Source organism: Rhinoderma darwinii, chromosome 1 (genome assembly GCF_050947455.1).
Source record: "Rhinoderma darwinii isolate aRhiDar2 chromosome 1, aRhiDar2.hap1, whole genome shotgun sequence".
In the NCBI taxonomy this organism is placed as follows: Eukaryota; Metazoa; Chordata; class Amphibia; order Anura; family Rhinodermatidae; genus Rhinoderma; species Rhinoderma darwinii.
The window spans coordinates 215901589-215928357 of NC_134687.1; the positions used below are offsets into that span (position 1 = coordinate 215901589).

A 26769-nucleotide genomic window follows, 5' to 3' on the forward strand; every position below is an offset into this window, starting at 1 on the left:
TGACTACGCTCCTGCTCTGCGTTTGGTACCTCGTACACTCCTGGTTTGACTCGGCTCGTTCACTACTCTTGTTGATCACGGTGTTGCCGTGGGCAACTGCCCCATTTCCCTTAGCTTCTGTATACCCTTGTCTGTTTGTTTGTCGTGCACTTATTGAGCGTAGGAACCGTCGCCCAGTTGTACGCCGTCGCCTAGGACGGGCCGTGCAAGTAGGCAGGGACTGAGTGGCGGGTAGATTAGGGCTCACCTGTCTGTCTCCCTACCCCAACATTACACTAAAGTAGTCAATCTATCAGACCATCAAAAAAGATTATTTGGTTCTCACTTGTGTTCCCGAGTTACATCTCGGTTAATGAGGGGTTTCAAATGATAATAAGACAGGGGACCTCTCATGGATTTAGGGATTATCCCCAGTCAGGAAAATGAAGTGGCCTAACATCTAATGATCATATGTTGTGATGAGAAGTCCAGCAGTACTACTTTTGTCCATTTCAGCGCTAGTGAGTTATGGTTAATTTAGGGCAGAATCTATTCTTCTATCTGCCCGCTTATACTGTACATGCTTGACGGCCTCTTCATACAAACTCCTCTTCACCACGGACTCCAGTGGATAGGTGATAAAGTTTATCTGCTGGAATACGCCTTTAATATGTAATGTCACCATGCCCTGATTTTTGGAATTTCAGCTGTATGGGGGAGTGATAGTTTATCTATTTATTATTTATGTTGTACTATACAGCCTGCTATATGGGGGATTCATCCATATAGAGCAATGAATATATATTCTGCTCATCACAGCTCATCTAGTGTTCTGTTATTTGTCAATTAGTCCTTCTGTGCTGCCCATTTACACATTTTATCACCAGCATTATAGCTGTTACCAAAGATTGGTATAATAATAATGATCTGGCCAGTAATGTGGTCATTTTCAGTTTATGAATGTAAACACGCTGTCAGAAATACCAACAAGGTCACTTACTAGTTAATATTCATCCGTATAAAGTCTCCTTCTCAATCTTGAGCTATTTTATGTCTTCATTCTGCTGTATGCCTAAAAGTGGAATTGGATATGTAGATTTCCTAGCTAATGTAAGCACAACTAAGCATACAAACATGCAAATGTAGACATTATATAAGGAATATTCATCCATCCCATGTCTTTTCTCCATTCCCCAGCCTATGATAAATGACGTCCTGCATTTGACCCTCACGGCGAGATTAATGCTTGCAGTGTTTGATTTACTTAGGAGTAGCCATGCCGCCATGGGACGAGCCGTTCTTTTCATACAAGAACAGCACAGCCAATTTCTTAGCCAATGTCAGTACTTCTTAGGCAAGTGTATTAAATCAATGGACTGTGCTCACTGAACCAAGTTTTATAGACACTTTGCACATCTGGCTTTTTCATGGAGATGCCTCATACCGAAAATTACAATTTCATGCCATTTAAAAATACATCGATTTATTAAATATAAAAATGCACATTAATATTCTGAATTAAAAGTAGGCAAATTTAGCAATTGGACAGTTCTAACATTTTTTTGTTAGATATGTTTCCTAACAGAGCATGCCCCAATTTTTTTTACTGTCGAATTTACATGGAAACCGACAGAAAACACCTCTATATGCTTCTATACTAAATCGGAGGCATAGAAAAGAAATGCACGGTCCCATAGACTTTCATGGGTGCCATATGATGGCTTCTTGCAACTTACAATTTATGGAGGTTGTATGGAACCATGTTATAGGCATGAGCCCTAACAATTTATTTTTAATATTTGTTTTCTGTTTTATACTTTTTTCAAATGCCATGTAAAATCATATTATTTTATAGTTCAAATAATTTGTATGATTTGAATTAGTTGAATCCAAATAATAATTAATTTGTTCGTTGTTATGTAGTGCAGACAAATTCATAAGCACATTTTTGTAAATATACTAACATAGTCATTGGCACCCCCTTGGGCTAACAAACTAATACCTGTTTTTCACCTAAACTTACATACTTCTAGATACTCTAGGGTAATTTCCATTGGAAGGAAATAATGCTAAGTGGGCCATAGGAGGGAATTATGAGTATTTTACTGATTGCGATATGGTTTACTAGCTTTTAGTGTAAGATATACAGATATGAAAAAACACATAACATATTTTATATAGTAGAATATGACAAAATGAAGAGTCAATGGTGTAGCCAATAGAGTTTCCATAATCAGTATGTCTGGGGTCAATTGTTCTTGTCAAAGGCCTTCAGCAGAGATAATCAGGAGATGCAGATATAATTGAGAGAAAAGGCCTTCAGCATTGTAATAGGTATACACAGATAGGTGTTTACATAAGGGTTTTTCAAATTCAAGTGTGAGATATATCTGTTATATCACTTGGTCAGCACATCCTCAACCTACAATATACAAACGTGGGAAGATAAGATTGTCATAGAACATGCTATCTACGTAAAGATATGACATCAAGATTCTTCTTGCACATATTGGAGTGGAAGAACATAGATCAAAACAGTTCTTTGATCATAAGAGGTAGACAAAGTGTCTCCAGGCGGGAGGTTGGAGGTGGAGCGTACAGCTGGAGTCTCAAAATGGGTATAAAAATACCCAGGCTTGGGTCAATGTAGAGATCACTAGGGAGGACTTCACTAGGAACATCACTAGCGAGGAGGACATCCCTGAGAAAGGAAGGAGGAATCCTGAGGGAAAATCAAACCCAGGCCAGGAGAAACTCGGTTCAGACCTTGGTATATATACTAATGGTTCTTCATACTTGACAGTGTTCAGTGTTTCTAGGGTTGATGTTGCCTTAGCTTATTGTTAATTAGATTTCTTTCTGTAGAATTTTTCTTGGTGGCTGTGTTTTTGTTATCAGGTTCTTATGTCTAGGAATTAATGATGAATTGCTTTTACATTTAGGCGGGATTCACACGACCGGGTTGTTCCCGAGCCCGAGTGTCGGCGGGTAAAATCGGCCATTTTGCCCGGACGGTTTGCATTAAGTTTTGCATCCGTGCCGGGCCGGGCAGATCTGGACAGTGACATCAGCGGCAACTCCTGAAGGGGAATCCCCATGTGTTCGGGGATTCCGCTTCAGGAGTTTCCCCTGATGTCACTGCCCAGATATGGACAGAGACATCAAGCGCTCTGTCCAGGAGCGGAATCCCCGAAAACACGGGGATTCCGCTCCTTCAAGGAGCTAAAGTGCGGCTAGCACATAGCAGAGCGGGGAGATACCTCCCCGCTCTGCTATAGTGGCGTCGCTACAGTAGTAGCAGCCGCAGCAGCTGCTAGCGGCGCCATCGAAGGTGTCGCCGGGCCAGGGCGCTTTTAAAACAAGCAGGGGAAGGGAGCCAGCGCAGCGCTCCCTTCCACCTGCTGTACACCCCGGCCCTGCCACACAGTGTACAGCCATTCGTCCGAATGGCATCAACTCCTCCTCCTCACATGCACTCTGCGCTGTGAGGAGGAGGAGATAGAGCGCAAGCGCCGGAAAACCCGGCCATCACTCGGGACACATCCCGGTGATGGCCGTGTATTACCCGGCCCCATAGACTTCTATGGGAGCCGGGCGGCCGGGTACCCGGCCGAAGATAGAGCATGACCTATTTTTTGACGGACGGTTTTCCCGGCCGTCAAAAAATCGGTCGTGTGAATAGCCCCATTAGGGGTCTATTATTCCTAATGCAGCCGGGTGCCGGACGATTTATGAACGGCCGGCACCCGGCTGGGAAAACCTGCCGTGTGAATGAGGCCTTAGTCTTATTATTGGTGGGGTTGTCCCCTATATTTTAAAGAGGCTCTGTCACCAGATTATAAGTGCCCTATCTCCTGCATAATGTGATTGGCGCTGTAATGTAGATAACAGCAGTGGTTTTTATTTTGAAACATGATCATTTTTGAGCAAGTTATGAGCAATTTTAGATTTATGCTAATTAGCTTCTTTCACTGCACAATCACACTGTAACGGGCTGGAACAATGGGCTGGAACAATGAGATTGGTCAGCGTCATACACTTCTCTGTACAACGCCCAGTTGGTAAAATGTAAAAACACACCCAGGTGGTCATTAAGAAACGAATTAGTATAAATCTAAAATTGCTCATAACTTGCTCAAAAATGCTAGTTATTCAAAATAAAAACCACTGCTGTTATCTACATTACAGCGCCAATCAGATTATGTAGGAGATAGGGCACTTATAAGCTGGTGACAGAGCCTCTTTAAAGGGGAGGTGTCATGATTTTCTTTTTTTTTTATTATATTGCTTTTAAAATAATGTAAACAAAAATTGTATTTATTTGTGTTGTCACTTTCTACTTTTTAATGTATTCATACTTTTACTTCTTTTGTGGCTGCCATTTTTTTTTCATCTCTGTATGTGTCGATTAACATACAGAGATGGAATACGGCAGCTACAGGGCATAGGGCACAATGAATGTGAGCCGTTCATTGCTTCTGCTATCTGGCTCTGTACTGCGCAGACGCAGGTCAGAGTCACACAGCAGAGAAGCCAGTTTGTAGGGATATAGCAGGCGCCATTATGAAGACCGGCTGCACTGCAGGTAAGGTGTGTGTTTCTGTCTGTCCCTCTCTCTCTCACAGACTCCCGCTCTCGTGACCCCCGATGGGCTCCCCACCCCACTGGCCGCCCCCCCCCCGATGGGCCTCCCCCCCTGCTGCTAGATGTATTCTCAGTGTGGACGGTGTGCGGAGCTAAGCTTGTCAGATGTAGTAGAGCTGAGTGTGTGTGTGTGTGTGTATGTATGTAGCAGTGCTGGGTGTGAGATGTATTGTCAGTGTGGAGGTCGGGGAGGAGACTGTCAGCAGCAGATGGTTATTCCTATCCCAGAGTGGTGTGACACTCTCTTCTACTGCGGAGGAGACTGTCAGCAAGATTGTATGGGGACGATGGAGAAGACTGTCAGCAAGATTGTATGGGGACGATGGAGGAAACTGTCAGCAGAATTGTATGCGGACGCTGGAGGAGACTGTCAGCAAGATTGTATGGTGGTGCATCCCCACCCAATCTTGCTGACAGTCTCCTCCAGCATCACCACCCAATCTTGCTGACTGTCTCCTCCAGCGTCACCATACAATCCTGCTGACAGTCTCCTCCAGCATCACCACCCAATCTTGCTGACAGTCTCCTCCAGCATCACCACCCAATCTTGCCGACAGTCTACTCCAGCGTCACCATACAATCCTGCTGACAGTCTCCTCCAGCATCACCACCCAATCTTGCTGACAGTCTCCTCCAGCATCACCACCCAATCTTGCTGACAGTTATGCTGGATGAGACTGTCAGCAGGATTGTATGGTGACGCTGGAGGAGACTGTCAGCAGTATTGGGCGGTGATCCTGGAGGAGACTGTCAGCAGGATGGAGGGATAAAGACATTTAGCAGGAGAGGCATGTAAAATGCGCAAAAAAAACATGTCAAATACATGCCGTGTGAACCTGCCAACTGAAAAGTCATTCACTTCACTTTCATCATTCTAAGGGTATGTTCACACGCAGTGTTTTCTGCCATTTTTCGGGCCGTAAACGTCCCGAAAAATGGCTGAAAAATCGGAAGCAGAACGCCTCCAAACATCTGCCCATTGGTTTCAATGGGAAATACTGCGTTCTGTTACGACGGGGAGTTTTTTTACGCGGCCATTTTCCAAAAACGGCACGTAAAAAGACGCCCGCCAAAAAGAAGTGCAGGTCACTTCTTGGGACGTTTTTGGAGCCGTTTTTCATTGACTCTATAGAAAAACAGCTCCAAAAACGGCCGTAAAAACGCCACCAATAACGCGAGTTTGATTAAAAAGTGGCTGAAAATCAAGAGCTGTTTTCCCTTTGTTTAGTAATCGTGTGAACATACCCTCAGCCTTTTGGTGTGTCCTATAGCTTCTGCATTTCAACAATCACACCCAAAATGGCAGCCGGACACTGCTTAGCAATTTAAAGACACCTTTTCCTGGCTTGTAGGAAGTGGGGGGGGGGGGTGAGATTCCCTCCCACATTTACGGCAGTTGTGAGTCAGGTTGTTTTGCCTTTTTCACCTTGCTGTATTTCTGGGAAGTGCTCCCTCTGGTGGCCAACATAGGAAAACATGTCAAATTATTATTTAATTTTTAATACTTTCCACCATGTGTGAGAAAAAAAAAAATACAGCGAAAAACTCAAAAAATATAATAGAAATACGTAACTTTAAAAAAAAAAAAAAAAAAAAAAAGGTTTCATTTGCGACACATTCCCTTTAAGTTGGCTTCAGGTTAATCTCTCCATGATTATAGTTAAATGTTATTTTGTGGTGGTGTTATTGTCTTTTTAAAGGGAATGTGTCGCTAGAAAATTTTTGATTTTTTTTCAGTTAAACAGTTAGTGTATAAATGATTAAACATTGCTTTAATTTTTTCACGAGTCAGGAAATATTATAAATTAGATTCTAATTTATAACATTTCCCAGTGCTGGTCACTAGATGGAGCAATTCCCAAAATTGCAGCATTGGCATGTGGTAAAGCAACCACATTGCTTTATGCTGCAAAATTTGAGAAGACACACTCGCTCTAGTGAGCTCACAGAATCCCCCCTCCCTTATCCTGGGTAGTGCCAGGAGAAAGGAGGGGATTGAACGTTCAAACCTCCTACACTGTGTGTCGCCATTTTTTGAGCGAACACACAGTGTAGTAGGTTTACATACAGTAGTAATCACACACTAAAACACGTACATACACAGAAATAACTTACCTGCTCCTGCCGCTCCCTGCGGTCCCTCCGCTCCGTCTGCTCCCTCCGCTCCAAGTGCTTGCATTAGAACACAAGTCCGGAAGTAGTAATAATCTTACTGTCCGGCCGCGGCTTCCGGTCCACAAGAAAATGGTGCCGGACGTCGCTCGGCCGAAGACCTTCCATTTGGACTGTGTGGGAGCGGCGCATGCGCCGTTCCCACACAGACGGTGTACAGCATAGTGAATGGAACGGGTCCCGTTCGCATTCACTATGGGGCTGTATGTGCCGTATTCCATTGTCTGTATGTCTCGTTAATCGACACATACAGAGATGAAAAAAAAAAATGGCAGCCCCCATAGACAAGAAAAAGTTCAAAAATAAAAAAAAGTAAAACACAAACATACAAATAAATAATTTTTTTTTTAATAAAACACTAAAAGCAAATTGATATAAACAATTTTTTTTTCGCGACACCCTTCCTTTAATTGTGGTAATGTTTATGAGAGAGAGTTGAACCTTTGCTTTATGTTATTGTAATGTGATTTTGCTATTTGTTTTTGTCAGTGTTTGGGTTGATCATTTTTTTGTATTTAGTAAATTTAGTTTAGTGAAGTTTTTGGTATGCCGTAAATTGTGAAAATAATCGTTGTTGGAATTGTTTACTTTTGGGTTGTGTGGTAGTGAAGAGTGTCAGCCATGGAGGGCTTGGAAAAGAAAGTTGTCATTGTTAAGAATACTAAGTCTATAGTTAAGGTAATGAAAGTCTAATGATCCCTGGTTTCAGGCTCAGGAGTATGTTAATTTGAGGATTGAGAAGCTATCCAAAAGTAAATCTTCCCTCATTTTTGCTACATATTGGATGGCAGAGCAGCTCAAGAAGGGGATTGTGCAGAGACAGCAGTTGAAGAATCAGGTGAAGGAGTTGAATAAGCACATTCATTTTTTACTTATATGCTCAAATTTCTGAAGCTTTTGGTATGAGTAATAAAAAAAACCTTTAGGGAAGAATAATGAATTGCACATAGAAAATGATCGACTAGCTGAAAGATTAAGTGACCCACTATTAGGGCATTGGGGTCCTTTTACAATAGCAATAACAATGAGAAGTGTATGAGGCTGATTGGTCACTGATTGGTCAGCGTCATACACTTCTCTTCACAACGCCCAGTTGGTAAAAAGTAAAAACACGCCCAGTTGTCTATTAAGAAACTAATTAGCATAAATCTAAAATTGTTTATAACTTTCTCAAAAATAATCGTTTCTCAAAAAAAACAAACCTTATCTACAGTACAGCGCCGATCAGATTATGTGGAAGATAGGGCACTTATAATCTGGTGACAGAGCCTCTTTAAGGATAGACCATCAGGAATTTTACTTAAAGGAGTTTTCCGATTTACTAAAGTGGAAAAAGAAGAAGAAATGCAAAAAAAACCCCAAAAAACAGCAATACTCACCTCATAGATCACCAGGCTTTTCAGCGCCGCCGCTTTAGTCCTCCCCATCGATGTTAATTGATATGGCTGCAGTGATGACGTGCCTGTATACTCACATGATTCCTGCAGCCAATCACTGGCTTCAGCGGTCCTGTATAGTATACCCAATGAGACCAGTGATTGGCTGCAGCGATCAAGTGGGTATACAAGCACGTAATCGCGGCAGCCGTGACAATAAAGAGCGGGGAAGAGGACCGGAGCGGCGGCGCTGGAACACCAGGAAGACCTGTGGGGTGAGTAGTGCTACTTTTTTTGTTTTATTGCTTCCCCCCTTGGAAAATTTTTATTAAGTCTTAAGGTACGCGGCCCTACGTGACATTTCATTGATTGTACTATGATCGCTCGTCCACATGCATTTCTACCTGTTTACACAGGAAGATGTTCTGCTGACAGCGATAACATTTTTGGCATTTAAGGCGATGCAATCAGCCGATGAACGAGCGTTTTCTCGTTCATCAGCTGATCGTTGCCCTGTATACACAGGGCAATTACCATGAACGAGCTTTCTGTGAATGCTCGTTTCCCGATAATTGGCCGGTGTAAAAGGGCCCTTATTTGATTATTTTACCTAACTATGCAAATGACCGGATCTAGTTTCATGGTAACAACGAGTATGAGTATTGTGTTGTCTTTGATTCTCCTTCAGTATATGCAATAAAACAGGAGATCTTTGCGCTTCCTGATCACGATAATGCAGGGGTGTTTAAGATAATACAAGAGTACAAATATGTGTTTGTGAAGCATGACTGTGGTAAAGTGAAAAAGGAGGGGGTTATTTCGGGGGGCAGCACATGTGCCCAAAAAGCAAAAGCAGAGAATAACTTGAACACTCTGGGCTTAAAAGGAGAACAGAATAATGGTCTCAAGATAGAAATCATAGTCCTTGAATAGTGTCCAGCATGACCCCTTACGTCTCCTAGGGGTTTGGTGGCACAGTCAATCCCTGGTATTTTATACAAAAATATCTAATACATACATGTCCTTATGTTATTAGACTTTTCTAAGTTGTCACTACCAGCAGATTTATGTTCCCCTGAAATTATAAACATGTATAACATATTTATGAAACAGTTTCTTTTCGGAGAAGAAGCTGTAAAGCAAATAAGCATAATCGGGCAAAGCGATCTCCTGAGAGTTCGGTGGGTACCATAACAGGATTGTTTAAACCAAGTATGTCTGTGTGGAATCGAGCTGATATAGAAAAATTGTATACGAATGATCAACAGCTTCAGAACATTTTAAATCAAAAGATATTGTCACCAATGCTAAATAACCAGTGGAATTTAGAAGTGAATGAAATGGTAACCATTTAAAAAATGCCCACAATTGCTTCAAATTTCTCCCAGATGCAACGCAATGTGAACAAATTAATCACTGGGAATAATGAAGAGGCCAAATAAAAAAAAGTGGGGAAAACTGTAGGATGTGTAGTTTATAGGGATTATATGTTCAGTAAATATTTGGAAATATTAAGATATATCGAATTGGAACATGTCTTTGATTTAATTTCAGATGACAAAATAAGAGAATGGTGTAGGGAGGACTGGGACCCAATAAGACATGTGAACTATTTGTGGCCTAGGCTAAATAACAAGACATGTCAATATATGAAAAGATCCTTTGAAATTGTACCTTCATTTTACTATCTCTTTACCAGTCCTGCCAACCAGTGAGATTTACACCAATTTAGTTAAAACACATTCTTTGGGGAACGCAGAAGACAAGAGGCTGAGAGAACTCAAATATCCACCAAAACTAACAATTCAAAATAACTTCGGTCAATAGGCAGTATCCAACCTTGTCTCCTTTGTCATGGAAAAGAAAAATGATATCTGCAGGTGTAACATTTTTGACACTTCAGACCCTACATGAACTTTCACCTGGAGGAGATGACAAAGAAAATGTAACAGAGGCCGATCAAACATGTTCAGTAAAATTGACTAGGTGGCAGTATAATATGGCTTGGATTGCATATGTGGGGGAAGGTAAATACTGTATGGTGAAAAATACATGAAAAATAACATATGGAAAGCAGAAATGTCTTGTACCTAGCCCAAACTTTTGTTTCACACCAAACAAGATGATGAAAATCAATGGTCACACGGTGCTCCCAGTTCCATTTTTTCATCACATTTTACAAATACAAGTAAATTTGAGGTCTGAACAGGAGGTTAGGAAAGCAATGCCAAAATTCACGGTACCGATACCCCCTTTGACAGTTGACATGTAAATCCTTATGGAAAGAACAGCGGATCATATAATTAAAATGAGGCAAGAGTACTAAAGTACTTTCAGGATTAGTAAGAACCTTATGGTGGGACTCTCTGTATATTGCGACACAACGTCCAATACTCCCGAGTGGCTTTCAAAGGACTTTTTTATTTGGAGCATTTCTATTATATAGAATGAGATCAACTTTCAGAACATTGGAAACAATTGTATATCGTAAAATTAGATTGACAGCTGACTATATGTTTCGTTCGCTTTTAAGCGGGGGATCTGTAGGATATACAGTCAATGGTGTAGCCAAGGGTCTGAATAGAGTTTCCATAATCCGTATGTCTGGGGTCAATTGTTCTTGTCAAAGGCCTTCAGCAGAGTTAATCAGGAGATGCAGATATAATTGAGAGAAAAGGCCTTCAGCATTGTAATAGGTATACACAAATAGGTGTTGACATAAGGGTTTTTCCAATTCAAGTGCGAGATATATCTGTTATATCACCTGGTCAGCATATCTTCATTTTGTGTTTTGACTACAATATGCAAACGTGGAAAGATTATAGTGTTATAGAACATACGAGCTACATCAAGATTCTTCTTGCACATATTGGAGTGGAAGAACACAGACACTTCTTTGCTCATAAAGAGGAGACGGAGTATCTCCAGGCTGGAGATGGAGCTCACAGCTGGAGCCCCAAAATGGGCTTGGGTCACTGTAGAGATCACTAAGGAGGACTTCACTAGAAACATCACTAGCGAGGAGGATTTCATAGATGTGTTTTTGCAAAGAACAGCAGAAAATGTGTCAGTCAGGAGAAATTTCCCAGTTTTACTAGCAGACATTTTAGAAGGCAAACAGCACATTATTTTTTTTTCTGTATTGAGCCACACTTCCAGTCTAAGGTTCCTTTTACATGGGCTAATAATCGGGTAAACGAGCGTTCATATTAACACTAGTTCCCAATCATTGCCCTGTGTAAACAGAGCAACGATCAGCCGATGAACGAGCAAACGACGAGCTCGTTCGAGCTAATGAACTACGAGCTCGTTCATTGGCTGATTGTATTTTTTATGCAGCGAGAAATATTATCATTGTCGGCAGCACATCTCCCTGTGTAAACAGGGAGATGTGCTGCCAACATGATGGAAATATGTGGGGACGAGTGATCGTAGTAACGATCACTCGTCCCCATACATTATTGATTATTGCTCCTTGATCGACGCTTGTTTTCACGGCCAAAATCGGGCCATGTAAAAGGACCTTTATACATTGAGAAAAACAACTAGCTCACTGTATTTTAATGTAGGGTATTCTCAAATTACTGCTACAATCATGATAAAGCAGATTATGACAATATATATTTCCTGTGATGCCAAATCTTAATTCAAAAAGAGCTGCAGTAGTATCTTCTAATATTGAATGAAGAGATAAACTCTACAACGGAGTAAAGTTGATGGATTCTTTCATTATACTCAATGACATTACGCTGTATTTCATTCATATGTAGATCTTTGTGTAAACATATTTTAATATGTAAAATGCTAACTAACCTGTATGTCATTTTTTCTTTTCTAGATCCCATTTTAACTACCATGACAGTGCTGGCTCTGAAGCTTAGAAGAGTCTTCTTGCATAGCTCTGAATCTTGGATGATAAACGCTCTATACATTTGTAACTAATGTAAGGCTAACTACTTCCCACGGATGGGACAGTGGTGGTTGCAGTCCTTGATGTCATTGTGCATTATGGATGGATTTGCTTCTCATGGACTGCGTTGTCTATTAGGAAGAAGATGATGGACTTTCTTTTTTAAATGCAAGGATGGTACGCCGAGGGCTACTGAGTTGGTTTTCTCGGGTGGGGATCGTGGTTGTCTGTCTTTGCTGTATTGTGTCAGTATTGTATATGCTGGCTTGCACCCCAAGAGCTGAGGATGAACAGCTATTACTGCCACATGTTAATAGCCCCACAGGAAAAGAAGGCTACCATGTTATCCTACAGGAGCGTGAGGAAGAACATCGGAACTATATTACCAGTTTAAAAAAGCAAATTGCCCAACTAAAGGATGAGCTTCAAGAACGGAGTGAACAGCTTAAAAACGTTCAAGGTCACTACAGTGATTCCCTTACTGTCACATTTGATCATGCCAGTCCAGAGAAGACACAAACAGACCTCTTAGACTTTTTACATTCCCAAGTTAAAAAAGCTGAAGTACATAATGGTGTAAAGGTTCCTACCGAGTACGCTGCCATTCCATTTGATAGTTTCACTCTGCAAAAAGTATATCATTTGGAAACAGGACTTACTCGCCACCCAGAAGAAAAGCCTGTACGGAAAGATAAACGGGATGAGCTTGTTGAGGCTATTGAAGTGGCAGTGGAAGCTCTGAATAGTCCTGAAGATGGTAGCAACACACCTAAAAGAACATATACATCTTCTGATTTCATTGAAGGTACAGTATAAAATACTATTTTTCATCTTAAAAATATTGTAAAGATCAGTTTGCATTGTTAAACTCAATTTTTTTTAATTATATTTGCCCGTGTTCATTTAGTCAATATATACAGAACACTTCGAGGTCTTTCTCTGTTAGTACTATCAGTGTTTTGTGGTATGTTATACATCCTACCATTTGTGATTTTCAGAGGTCAAAAGGATAATGGCAAGTTAACTTCAGTGGACTGTACGCATAAGGGTATGTTCACATGCAGTGTTTTCAGGCGTTTTTCGGGGTGTAAGTGCCTCGAAAAATGCCTGGAAAAACAGAAACTGGACGCCTCCAAACATCTACCCATTGATTTCAATGGGAAAAAGGCATTTAGTTCAGATGGGGAGTGTTTTTTTACGCGGCCGTTTGAAAAACGGCGCATAAAAAAAACGCCCCATAAAAAGAAGTGCATGTCACTTCTTGAGCTGTTTTTGGAGCCATTTTTCATTGTGTCAATAGAAAAACAACTCCAAATACAGCTCCAAAAAACGTTTGATGCTTTAAAAACGGCCCTTGAAAACAGCTCTGTATTTTACAACCGTTTTTACTTTAGCGTGTGAACATACCCTAAGTCATGAAATGAAATTTGTTTCAGCATTCTATGTACAGGAGGATAGTCTGGTTAGACCAGGGGTCTCAAACTCGGCCGGGTAAGTGGGCCACATATAGAAAAAATGGGAAGTTAATGGGCCGCATTACTTTCAAATTTGATACAATACAAAATTATTGTTAATCAATTAGTTATTTGAACTACTAGAACACTATATTACTATAATAATAATACTACATTACTATAATAATACCGCCAGGTTTAAAATTTGAGATAATTCTCCACGTGCTTATTTCAACAATCCAGTTTTCTAGTTTAAAGAGGCTCTGTCACCAGATTTTGCAACCCCTATCTGCTATTGCAGCAGATAGGCGCTGCAATGTAGATTACAGTAACGTTTTTATTTAAAAAAAACGAGCATTTTTGGCCAAGTTATGACCATTTTTGTATTTATGCAAATGAGGCTTGCAAAAGTCCAAGTGGGCGTGTTTAAAGTAAAAGTCCAAGTGGGCGTGTATTATGTGCGTACATCGGGGCGTTTTTACTACTTTTACTAGCTGGGCGTTCTGACGAGAAGTATCATCCACTTCTCTTCAGAAAGCCCAGCTTCTGGTAGTGCAGACACAGCCGTGTTCTCGAGAGATCACGCTGTGACGTCACTCACTTCCTGCCCCAGGTCCTGCATCATGTCGGCCACATCGGCACCAGAGGCTACAGTTGATTCTGCAGCAGCATCAGCGTTTGCAGGTAAGTAGCTACATCGACTTACCTGCAAACGCCGATGCTGCTGCAGAATCAACTGTAGCCTCTGGTGCCGATGTGTCCTCGCTCGTCCGACACGATGCAGGACCTGTGAGTGACGACACAGCGTGATCTCTCGAGAACACGCTGTCTGCACTGCCAGAAGCTGGGCGTTCTGAAGAGAAGTGGATGATATTTCTCGTCAGAACGCCCAGCTAGTAAAAGTAGTAAAAACGCCCCGATGTACGCACATAATACACGCCCACTTGGACTTTTACTTTAAACACGCCCACTTGGACTTTTGCAAGCCTCATTTGCATAAATACAAAAATGGTCATAACTTGGCCAAAAATGCTCGTTTTTTTAAAAATAAAAACGTTACTGTAATCTACATTGCAGCGCCTATCTGCTGCAATAGCAGATAGGGGTTGCAAAATCTGGTGACAGAGCCTCTTTAAGTGTCGCTAAATGCTGTCCGGCGGCTCAGTTGGCAGATACACATGTCAAGATTGGGCAGCCCCTCTTTAGATAATGCCACAGTGCCCTCTGTAGATAATGCCACAGTGCCCTCTGTAGATAATGCCACAGTGCCCTCTGTAGATAATGCCACAGTGCCCTCTGTAGATAATGCCACAGTGCCCTCTGTAGATAATACCACAGTGCCCTCTGTAGATAATGCCACAGTGCCCTCTGTAGATAATGCCACAGTGCCCTCTGTAGATAATTCCACAGTGCCCTCTGTAGATAATGCAACACACCCCTAGATAATGCCACAGTGTCCTCTGTTGATACTGCCACACCCACTTGTAGATGCTACCACAGTGCCCTCTGTAGGTGCTACCACAGTGCCCTCCGTAGGTGCTACCACAGTGCCCTCCGTAGGTGCTGCCACAGTGCCCTCCGTAGGTGCTGCCACAGTGCCCTCCGTAGGTGCTGCCACAGTGCCCTCCGTAGATGCTGCCACAGTGCCCTCCGTAGATGCTGCCACAGTGCCCTCCGTAGATGCTGCCACAGTGCCCTCCGTAGATGCTGCCACAGTGCCCTCCTTAGATGCTGCCACAGTGCCCTCCTTAGATGCTGCCACAGTGCCCTCCTTAGATGCTGCCACAGTGCCCTCTGTAGATGCTGCCAGTGCCCTCCGTAGATGCTGCCACAGTGCCCTCCGTAGATGCTGCCACAGTGCCTTCCGTAGATGCGGCCGCAGTGCCCTCCGTAGATGCTGCCGCAGTGCCCTCCGCAGATGCTGCCGCAGTGCCCTCCGCAGATGCTGCCGCAGTGCCCTCCGCAGATGCTGCCACAGTGCCCTCCGCAGATGCTGCCACAGTGCCCTCCGCAGATGCTGCCACCGTGCCCTCTGCAGATAATGCCACACACACCCCAAGTAGATAGCTCCATTGGGGTTCCCTCTAGGAGTGGAATCCCCAGCCAGAGCATTGCCGACGCTTTGGCTGGGGATTCCTCTGCTGTTGGAGCCCCTGACTTCACTGTCCATACACAGTGACGTCAGGGGATCCTCCTGGACCAAAATGTGATATCAGCGGCACCCCCAGAGCCGGTGTCCCGGAGCAGAGCACTAGTATAGGCTCTGTGCCGGAACTCTGGGGAAGCCACTGACATCAGTGTCCATATATGGACAGTGATGTCAGGGGCTTGCCCAGAGCTGGGGTCCCGGAGCAGAGCCACTTCTAGCACTCTGCCTTGGATTCAAGCTCTGCTCCTGACATCACTGTCCATATATGGACATGGATGTCAGGGACAACCCCAGAGCTGGAGTCTCGGGCAGAGCGCTAGTAGGCTCTTCCTGGGACTGCAGCTGTGCTCCTAACATCACTGGGACTCCTGCTCTGGGGAAGCCCCTGACATCACTGTCGATGTATGGACAGTGATGTCAGAGGCTTCGCCAGAGTCCCGGAGCAGAGCTTATACTAGCGTTCTGCACGGGACTCCGGCTCTAGGGAATCCCCAGACATCGCTGTCCATATGTGGACAGCGATGTCAGGGAATTCCACAGAGTCCCGGAGCAGAGCCTTTACTAGCGGCTCTGTGTCCCACGGGCCACAGATGACAGCCCCAGGGGCCGCATGCGGCCCGCGTGCTTGAGACCCCTGGGTTAGACAGTGCAGGCATTCTCAGTCAGGCAGGAGTGAAGGGTACCTGACTCACGTCTGTGCATTATATACGTAGGGCCTATGAATTTCAATGGACAACTTGTACTGCTTAATTTACTATAGATGAAAAAAAATAGTTCCCTTCTCAAATAGCAGGGCTCCAAACGGCAAGATTCCTCCCAGTCATGAAGAGACTCTTTGAGGACAACCGCTTTAAATGAGACAATAGATTTAATAATTCAGCTGTAAAAGAAAAACTCTCTTGATATACCGTGTGAAAGATTGTATTAGTATTATAACTATAGTTTATACTCTATACTCACAAGTAATTATAGGTCCCCTGATCCTTGTGTGAAACAGATGTTTATTATGCAGTATATTGTTATAAAAAAAAAAAAAGAAACATACATTTTATGTATTGGTTCATTTTGAAAGCAAAGAAGACTGTGAAATCATAGTTCATTATAAGTGTTATTACACTAAACTCGGTATGGTTTTGCATAATAAAAATATAAAATAACATATTATAAAATAATTTCAAAAATAGAGCAAATAATAGTGACAAAATGATCATTAATTTTGTTTTCTTCAAATTGTATATTGTCTCTAATTAGAACTACATCCATATCTGGATGCCTCTGGACCATGAATGGGTTTTCCCATAATCAATTATTTATCACCTTTCCACAGGATAAGTGATAAATATCTGATCAGTGGGGCTCTGACCGCTGGGACCTGCACCGATCACGAGAACAGGCTTACCTTGCCATTCATAGGAGCTTCATATGAATAGAGCGGTAGTGCGCGTGCTTAGCCACCGATCCATTCATTTCTATGGGGCTGCAGAAGATAGCACTCAGCAGCCCCATAGAAATGAATAGACTGGTGGTCGAGCATGCGGACTACCGCTCCATTCCTATGGGGCTCCCAGGAACAGCAAGGTAAGGCCATTCTCGTGATCGGCTGGGGGTCCCAGCGGTCGGACCCCTACCGATCAGATATTTATCACCTATTTTGTGGATAGGTGATAAATAATTATTATTGGAAAACCTTTTAATGCAAAATCTGTTACAGACCCCCCACCTACTTCTTATGTGGCATTTGGGTCCCTTCAAACACCAGGGCCTGGATACAACTCCTATCTCTCCACCCCCTATAGCTGCGCATCTGAGTGCATCATATTTTTGCTGAGCAAGCGTGAATTAATTGTTACCTACAGTTTTAAAGTCAAAGATTGGATTCAGTCACTATGTATTATGAAGGAGTTTAGAAGTATAGCCATGAAAACTTTTCTGCCTTTTGTTTCAATTTCTTTCAGCAATAATTATTGCAGTCTGATATTAGTGTTTAGGTGGTGAGTTTGGGGTAAATAAATACACTCAATAATTTTTAGATATGTTTTACGTTACTGGTGTGCTATTTTTTCTCCTGCTTGCTTATTTCCCTTCAGCCATGCAGACACCTCCACTATTGTAGCACAGAATGCCTTCATGACCTCCATTTTAATAGTAGAATGTTTTCTTAGTTTATTATTCAATTGCATTTCTTTTGCTCAATGAAGTTATAGAAAGTTATAGGAAATAATTACATCTCCTGTCCATCTTCTGAACTGAGAAGGGTGAGCATATTTCTTTTTCAACCTTTCCTTGATAACTATTATGTTGCCTCATTCAGCATGAGAAGTTGTGTCTGACTTTTAATATATAATGATCAACTGTGGGTAAATCTATTCTGACATTTTCAAGTGAAAGCCATCAACCTGTCTGAAACACTTAAATCACATTTGAAAACTCTGACTTGCGCTTCTTCTCTGTAACTATTATTTATCCATAAACAGGAATGCAAACAATTATTGCAAAATTCTCATATATTGGTTTGTTCTGGATATTAATTTTCATGGCACTTGTACACCTTGTTAGTTTTACATCATATAGTTTTTTAGATTTTTCAGTATCTATACTATCTGTAACAGGCCTCATTCACACAGCAATACTTCTAGGGAAAAATACCTCCGTAATACGGCTTGCAATGGGATACAGAAATCAATGTATGCCCTATCACAAGCCGTAATACATAGCATTGCTTATAGGGGTGAATTTTTACAATATAAGGCACTTGACAGAGCACCGTATTGTGGAAAATGGAGTTCTTGTAGCTTTGTAGTATGGACTTCATGTGGTGCAATACAGCCTCCTGATGCGCCACTTCTGTAGAACTGAAGAGCTGCGAAGCCTATGATTCTTCATTTAATGGCTGTTTATAGTAATGAAATGATATACGGATACATACTTTTAGTCAACTAATGGCTATAATAATTGTAAGGGCTTGTTCACATCAGCGTTTGGCTTCCGTTCATCTGTTCCGTTCGACCTTTCCATCGGAGGAGCCGATCAACGGAAAGCCGAACGGAAACCATAGCTTCCGATTGCATTACCATTGATTTCAATATAAAATTTTGCTACTCCATTGAAGTCAATGGAGAAATTCCACCACAAGTACGCATCAAGTCCGCAACAGCCAGTGTATGCTGCGGACACCAAATTCCGCACTGCAGCCTATAGTCCGCAGCGGAGTTGTCCGCATCGTCTGCACGAAGATAACTAAAAAGGTGTGGAAACAAATGGACAGACTGTCTGCTGCGGATTTCCACTGCGGACTGTCCGCAGCAGAATTCCATAGCAATTCCGCCACGTCTAGATGGGCGTAACAAAAATGTGTCAAAAAGCAGCAACTTGTACTAGGAAGTAAATCAATAATGCAAAAATACTATGATGATCTGCAGAAAATAAAGATGACAAACCCTTCAGTTTCTCCATGTGGTACTATCGATCTGTGGTGCCAAGTCAAGTAGTGCTATTGGTTGGGCAATGCATTAGGGTCTTATTACACGGCCGTGTAAACAAGCGCCGATCAATGAGACAAATCATTGATCGGCGCTCGTTTGCTCCTTTCACAAGAAGCAATGATCAGTAATGTATGGGCATGAGCCCTCGTTACTATGACCGCTCGTCCCCATACATTTTTATCATGTCGGCAGCGCGTCTCCCTGTTTTCAAAGGGCGATGTGCTGCCGACAACGATAATATTTTAGGCTGCGTAAAAGATACAATCAGCCGAGTGTTTGCTCGTTCATCGGCTGATCGTTGCCCTGGTTACAAAGGGCAATACAAATCACTCCCTTTTGGTCACAAAACCAGACAAAAAAAACTGCAGGTTGTTGCTATTTAGAGATAACTGATTATCTGTCTGGAGGATGGGTGTTGTTTATATCATAATTTATTTAGCGTCTACCGTTTTGTGCTGGTGCCATTTTTTATTTAAGAGATTTAAAATTAGCCTGCAACTGGTTTTCTTCATTATAACAAGCTGTAATTCAGCCTTTTGTGAGCTTAACAAAACCCATTGATTAGAAGTAACAAATACCTATCATGTGTTTGTTGTCTTTTATTTTTAATGAATTGTGAAGGTGTAGGTTCACTTCGGCTACAATCACACAGTGCAGTTTTGATACAGTTACTGCATGTAAAAAAAAACAGTAGTTAGGCTACATTCACATACTGCGGTCAAAGTTTTTGAAAAAATCATGGCAAAATCGCAGACTGTGTTCACCGAAAATCCACTAAAAATTACAATAAAATACATGTGAATGGGGTATTCAAAATCCCATGTACATGTAGCAGAAAAAAATCCTGCATGGAATAAAGGGCATGCTAAATTTGTAGAGTTGCTGCACATTTTACAATGTAATGGGTTAAATCCGCTGCAAATCCCTTGCAAAATCCGCGGCAGAGTTTTCCTGAACTCACCCTAAGGGCTCCTTACACCCTCACAAGTGCTTCACCCTCTCTTTAGGCTCTTGAATGCTTCAATGTACCCACAGCAAAGAGGATGGCACAAGCATTAGTCTGGGTTCACACTTTGTGTATTTGTTGCAGAATTTTGGTTGCACCATAATTCCGCAATAAAGTACAATACAATGTAGGTGTACAAACCCAATTCACATACAATTTAATAAATCTGCAGTGGATTCTAGACATGCTGTGGATTTCTCAAATCCACATCAAACCCTGTCTGTTGCGGAAATGGCCAGATTATCACGGATTATAGAAGCACTCCACTTTATTTTTTTTATTGCACTCTCCATTTGTACATTGGTGTTTCAGTGGGGGGGGGGGGGGCTGTGGGCTGCATCTTGTATTTTTCGGATCCAGCGCTGCTCACGAGATCTTCCCTCTGACTTGTCTGGAGTGACTGTGCTTTTGAATAAACCGGAACTCAGGCTCTCAATGCATTCCTATGGGAGCCAGAACGAGGCTCCATAAGAATGCTTTGAGTCTTACTTCCGATTTTCTGAAAAGCAGCGATTCCAGACCAGGTAAGAATGATCACGTGAGTAGTGCTGGACCCAAAAACGACAAGATGCGGGGATCGGTAAGTATTTCTACACACCTCACCCCACTGACACACCAATATTCAAATGGAGGGTGCAATAAAAAAAATAAAGTGGAGTGCTTCTTTAAGGTATGTAAGTTTATGTATTTGATTGTGAGCATGTCTAAGGGTATGTGCACACGTAGTGACCAAAAACGTCTGAAAATCCAGAGCTGTTTTCAAGGGAAAACAGCCCCTGCTTTTCAGACGTTTTTTGAGCACCTCGCGTTTTTCGCGGCGTTTTCGCAGCGTTTTTTACGTCCGTTTTTGGAGCTGTTTTCATTGGAGTCTATGAGAAAACAGCTCCAAAAACGTCCAAAGAAGTGTCCTGCACTTCTTTTTACGAGGCGTAATTTTACGCGTCGTAATTGCCGTACGACGAGTAGAATTACGCGTCGTGGGAACAATACAGCGTTATACCGATAGAAAGTAATGGGCAGATGTTTGACAACGTATTTGAGACGTATTTTCAGACGTAAAACGAGGCAAAAAACGCCTCGTATACGTCTGAAAATAGGTCGTGTGAACCCAGCCTAAGTGTAAAGGTATGTGAGTGTGTAGAATATGACGGCATTATTTGCATATTAAGGATATCACCGTGAGGTAAAAACGACAACTTAGCTTTATTCTGCGGCTCAATACGATTACGGTGATACCAAATGTATATATATTTTTTTTAAAACATTTTACTACTTATACAAAGAAAAAACTTCGTTAAAAAAAAAAATGTTTTGTTTCACCACATTCTGAGAGCCATAACTTTTATTTTTGCATAATTTTTTATATTTTGCAGGACGAGCTGTAGTTTTTGGTATATACAACTTTTTATAACTTTTTGATCACATTTTTTTTTTTCGAGCCAAGTTGACCAAAAAACAGCGATTTGGCCTTTTTTTTTTTTTTACTGCGCTCACCGTGCAATTTAAATAATGGTTTATTGTAATAGTTCTGACTTTTACAGACGCAGCGATACTAATTTTGTTTTATTTTTTTGTTTTTTTACATTACAAAATGGGAAAAAGTAATTTTTTTTAACTTTTAATATATTTTTTTCACGACTAATAACTTTATTTAACTTTTTTTTTTACACATTTTATTACTTCTCCTAGGGGACTTGAACCAGCGATCGTTGGTAAAATACACTGCAATACTAATACATTGCAGTATATTGTCATTTTTAGAGGCTCCTGTTCAGCCCTGCCAGAGCCAGGGCTTAACAGTGGCAGAGTGAAGGCAGACCTGGGGGCCTTCATTAGGTCCCTGGACTGCCATGCTTAACCATCGGCACCCCGCAGTCGCGCAAGGTGTGGGAGATGAGCGGTTGGAGGGGGACGCCCCCTCTTTTTCTGCAGTTGCGATTGACCGAAGCATTTGAGGGGTTAAACGGCTTGTTCCTGGCCTTTAGTCTCGGGTGTCAGTTGTAATACACAGCCCGACATTCACAGCATATGGAGCGGGCTCAGCGCGTGAGCCCGCACCATACATCCCTCCCCGCACCAGGACATGCCAATACCACCAGGTGCGCGAAGGGGTTAAACTGAGCCTGATCAATCCCATTGTAACATTGGTATATTGCCCTTGACCAAGTTAAATTGGAGACTTTTAGCAAAAAGTCTGTTGGCACTCGAAAAAGTCCTTTTAACTTTTTTTTTAAATCAAATTGCTACTCCAAAATAACAATAAATAATATAATATAAAAATATAATAAATAAACTAAAACTCTGTATCTCATTGTGATAACAAAACCCACCTGACATGGAGTTTGGTAATGATATCTTTTTTTTAGGCATGCTGATGAATGACAAATATCCTGAGTACGGTGTGGGGCATGATGGCTGCATTAAAAACAGTTCTATATTTCACTGAAAAAATCAGATAAAAGACAGGCTATACAAAGCAAAGTAGAGGTTCTGCGCAACACACGTTATTGTTTCATGATCAAACATGCATGTTAAATAGAAGTAATTCCGGTGCTCTGTTGTTGGATTTTATATGCATCTACCAGATGTTCTTTAAATCCTTTCACATTTCACATTACAAACAGAAGCCAATGTGATCTACATTCTAAAAATGGTACCAATAGATGATGTATGTCAGATACCGTAATGTAAATTCAAGATCGCATCAGGAAATGAATCATCATTTTGCAATTTTTGTTGTTGTTTTGTCTGAAAAGTGAGAAACGGGTGTCAGAAATTGCTTCATTAATAGTTTTTATCTTCGTATTGTTGGCTTAGATAAAGACTTTTTCTTGTTCTAAGTGGATAAATATAGGGCCAATTATCAGGCAAATGAGCGTTCACAGACATGCTGCCGACAATATAGAAATGTATGGGGACGAGGGATCGTAGTAACGATCGCTCGTCCCCATCCATTGCTCCTAATTAAGAAAGGGTGTTCTTACACGGCCCGACGTGACCGCTCATTGATCGGTGCTCGTCTGCTCCTTCACACGGAGCAATGATTGGCTATGTATAGGGACGAGCGCTCGTTCCTATACATTTTTATCATGTCGGCAGCACATCTCCCTGTTTGCTGCAGACAATTATGTTTTTTAAGTCTGCATAAAAGAGCTGAATGAGCGTTTGCCCATGTATTACGGCCTTAAGCGTTTAGAGGACTGCAGAAGTTGACCGGCATCTAACTGAATAGGACATTTGGGTGGAGCTTTGTGGTCCGCTGTCAGTCAGCTGCTCTCAGCCAATCACCATCATCAGGAGTTTTTCCATCAATAATATATGTGACTGATGAAGAGAAAGATTGTAAATCTGCCATTCTTCTTTCACTCTTTCTATACTTTATTTCTGTCAAAAAATCTATATTCTAGGCACAGACTGAGGCCATAAATTTATTTATTTGCTATTTAAAGAGTAAATGCACTAATCTCCATTAGGCCTCATGCACACAAGCATATTTTGGATATTTTGATATCTTTTCTGTGAGATTCCAGCAAGCCACGCGTAATCTCGCGAGATTACGAGGTAAACGAGATTTCGTTTCCCTTGCTGGAAATCTCACAGAAAAGATTCAGAAGTGTCAGGATTCTGAATACACATGATGTCCAGGCTGGATGATCGTGTGTATTCATTATCAGGACACTTGATTAACGTTAATGTCTGTGTATGTGGCTGCACATCGTTCTAGTAAGAACGTGATGCTGCTGTGTAAATGAATGGAGAGAAGTGCATGGCGCTGACTGGTCACTGATTGCTCAGCATCATACACTTCTATTCACAACGCCCAGTTAGTAAAACAAGTAAACACGCCCAGTTAAAAACACAATACACGCCCAGTTGGACATACGAAAAAAACCACGCCCAGCTGTCCATTTCAAAGCTCATTTGCATATATATATAAAATAGCTCATAACTTGGCCAAAAATGAACGTTAATCATGTCCCCCCTTAGTTGTCTCTTTTCAAGGCTAAATAGGTTTTATTATTTTAATCTTTCCTCATAACTTAGATTCTCCATGCCCCTTATTAGCTTCGTTGCTCTTCTTTGTATTTTTTCCAACTCCAGGGCATCCTTTCTATGAACTGGAGCCCAGAACTGAACTGCATATTCTGGATGAGGCCTCACTAATGCTTTGTAAAGTGGTAATATTACATCCCTGTCCCGCGAGTCCATGCCTCTTTTGATACACGACAATATTTTGCTGGCCTTTGAAGCAGCTGATTGACACTGCATGCTGTTATTTCGTTTATGATTTACAAGTACACCCAGATCCTTCTCAACAAGTGACTCTCCCAGTGTAGCTCCCCCTAGGACATATGATGCATGCAGGTTGTTGGTACCCAGGTGCATAACTTTACATTTATCTACATTAAACATAATTTGCCAAGTATACGCCCAAACAATTAGTGTGTCCAAATCAGCTTGCAATTTACGAACTATAGACTGAACATTACTACACAGCTTGGTGTCACCTCAAAAATAGAAATAGTGCTATCAATCCCATCCTCTATATCATTAATAAATACTGGGGTACACCACTTATAACCGGGGACCATTCAGAGTAGGAATCATTGACCACAACTCTCTGGATACGGTCCTTGAGCCAATTCTCAATCCAATTACAAACGATACTTTCTAAAACTATAGTCCTTAATTTACCCATTACACGTCTATGGGGGACAGTGTCAAATGCCTTTGCAAAGTCCAAAAACACTATATCCACAGCGGCCCCTCTGTCTAGACTTCTGCTCACCTCTTCATAAAAACAAATCAGGTTGGTTTCACAACTTCTATCCTTAGTAAAACCGTGCTGGCTGTCACTTATAATACTATTTATTGTCACATAATTCTGTATATAGTCCCTCAATAGCCCCTCAAACATTTCCCCCACAATTTATGTTAAGCTTACTAGTCTATAATTACCCGGGGAAGACCTAGAGCCCTTTTTGAAAATAGGCACCACATTTGCCCTGCACCTGTCCCTTGGCACTATACCAGTCACTAGATTGCTGTCTTTATTTCCTGCTTTTATGTAACTGGTAAAGGAAAGGAGATTGGAAAAATATATGCAGAGAGGGAGAGGGAAAGGACAGTGGGGGATGGGTATTGCACTTAGCAAATTAAAGTCGTAACTTTAACATTTGAATCCTGGCAGCAGCTTGAATTTAAGTAATGATGTTGATTTCTTGTTAGGCCATTTTCATTTCAGGCTCATCAGTGGGCTTTTGATGTATGACCTATTAAGAAGTGGGATGTTTGCCAGATCTGCAATCTAAACTAATCTTTCTTGTGCAAATGCATAGGTGAATAATGGTGGTAAAATGATACTGCAACCTTCCAAACAAGAGAAATTTGAAAGAAATGTTAATGATCTCAACCAGTGAAAAAGCTGCTGGTTAATTATTATAGATTTGTCATTGTGACCTATGGCTTGTTTCTCTGAATTGTGTATGTACTGGGATATTTTATCATGAACTTCCATATTACGAATAAAAATCTTTTGCAACTCACTAGAAATGTAGAGTATAATGCAGTCCGTTATACTATACGTTCTGCAAAGGGCAAAAAGTTTATTGAATATAACAAATTAACAAAAATATTTTTATATCAAATTAATATTCTAGATAAACCCCCTGAGATCTGTTATCATTGGGGGGAACTGCACAGTAAATGCCCCTTTTGTATTGCAGAAATGAGAAAATAAAACATATATATAAAGAAAATGAGGAATAAGCCTAAACCCGCTGCCTGAAAGCAATGTAATGTCCTGATGGCACTGGTGAAGTGTATAAGCATTAAATCTCTGTTCTTTGAGCTGGGTATGGATTGGAGCAGCGGCCCCCAACGTTTTTTTAACCAAGGACTAGTTTCATGCAAGACAATTTTTCCACAGACTGGCGGGGGGTGTGTTTCGGGTCAGTTCACATGTTGCGTAAATACTGCGGATTGTCCGCAACAGAATTCGTTGCAGGAAATCCGCAGCATACTACAGTAGCAGCAAAGTGGTTGAGAGAACAAATCTCATCCACATGCTGCACACGGAAAAAATGCTCAGAAATTGACATGCAGTGCAGAGATTTATTCCGCATCATGTCAATTGTATTTGAGTAAATGCTGCTTATGTCGCGGGTCGTGCCCATTGAATTCAATGGGCAGGTAAAATCCACAACAAATAGCAGTTGTTGGGTATATAGCGGCGGAATCGCAGCGATTCCACCACAGAAAACGCAACTCAGAAAAAAAAAATCGATTACTAAGGCTACATTCACGCGAACATGACCAACCTCAAATGTTAAAAATTGCAGTTTTTCATGTCCGAGGTGCAGCCATTTTGCACCCGTGTGGGACGAGTCATCACGCATCCCCCATAGACTAGAGTCTATGAAGGGATGCGTGTAGCGCAAAAAAATAGGACATGTCCTATTTTTTCACTGACCCTTCACACGCTCCATTGAAACAACGGTCGTGTGAACGGCCCCATTGAAATAGATGAGTCTGTGTGATGGCCGTTGTTTTAACGGCGGTCACACGGACGAGTAACACGCTCGTCTGAATGAGCCG

At 41.7% G+C, this 26769-nt stretch overlaps 1 protein-coding gene across 2 annotated transcripts in view; it reads left to right on the forward strand.

Moving 5' to 3' along the window:
• CSGALNACT1 (chondroitin sulfate N-acetylgalactosaminyltransferase 1) overlaps positions 1-26769 on the forward strand; it is a 395968-nt gene that overhangs the window by 265786 nt on the left and 103413 nt on the right. For both annotated transcript variants that reach the window (XM_075861555.1, XM_075861564.1), the window contains one exon: positions 12010-12886. In XM_075861555.1, coding sequence (XP_075717670.1) covers positions 12256-12886 — 631 coding nt within the window. In that variant the 5' untranslated portion in view covers positions 12010-12255. The remainder of the gene's footprint in view (positions 1-12009; positions 12887-26769) is intronic.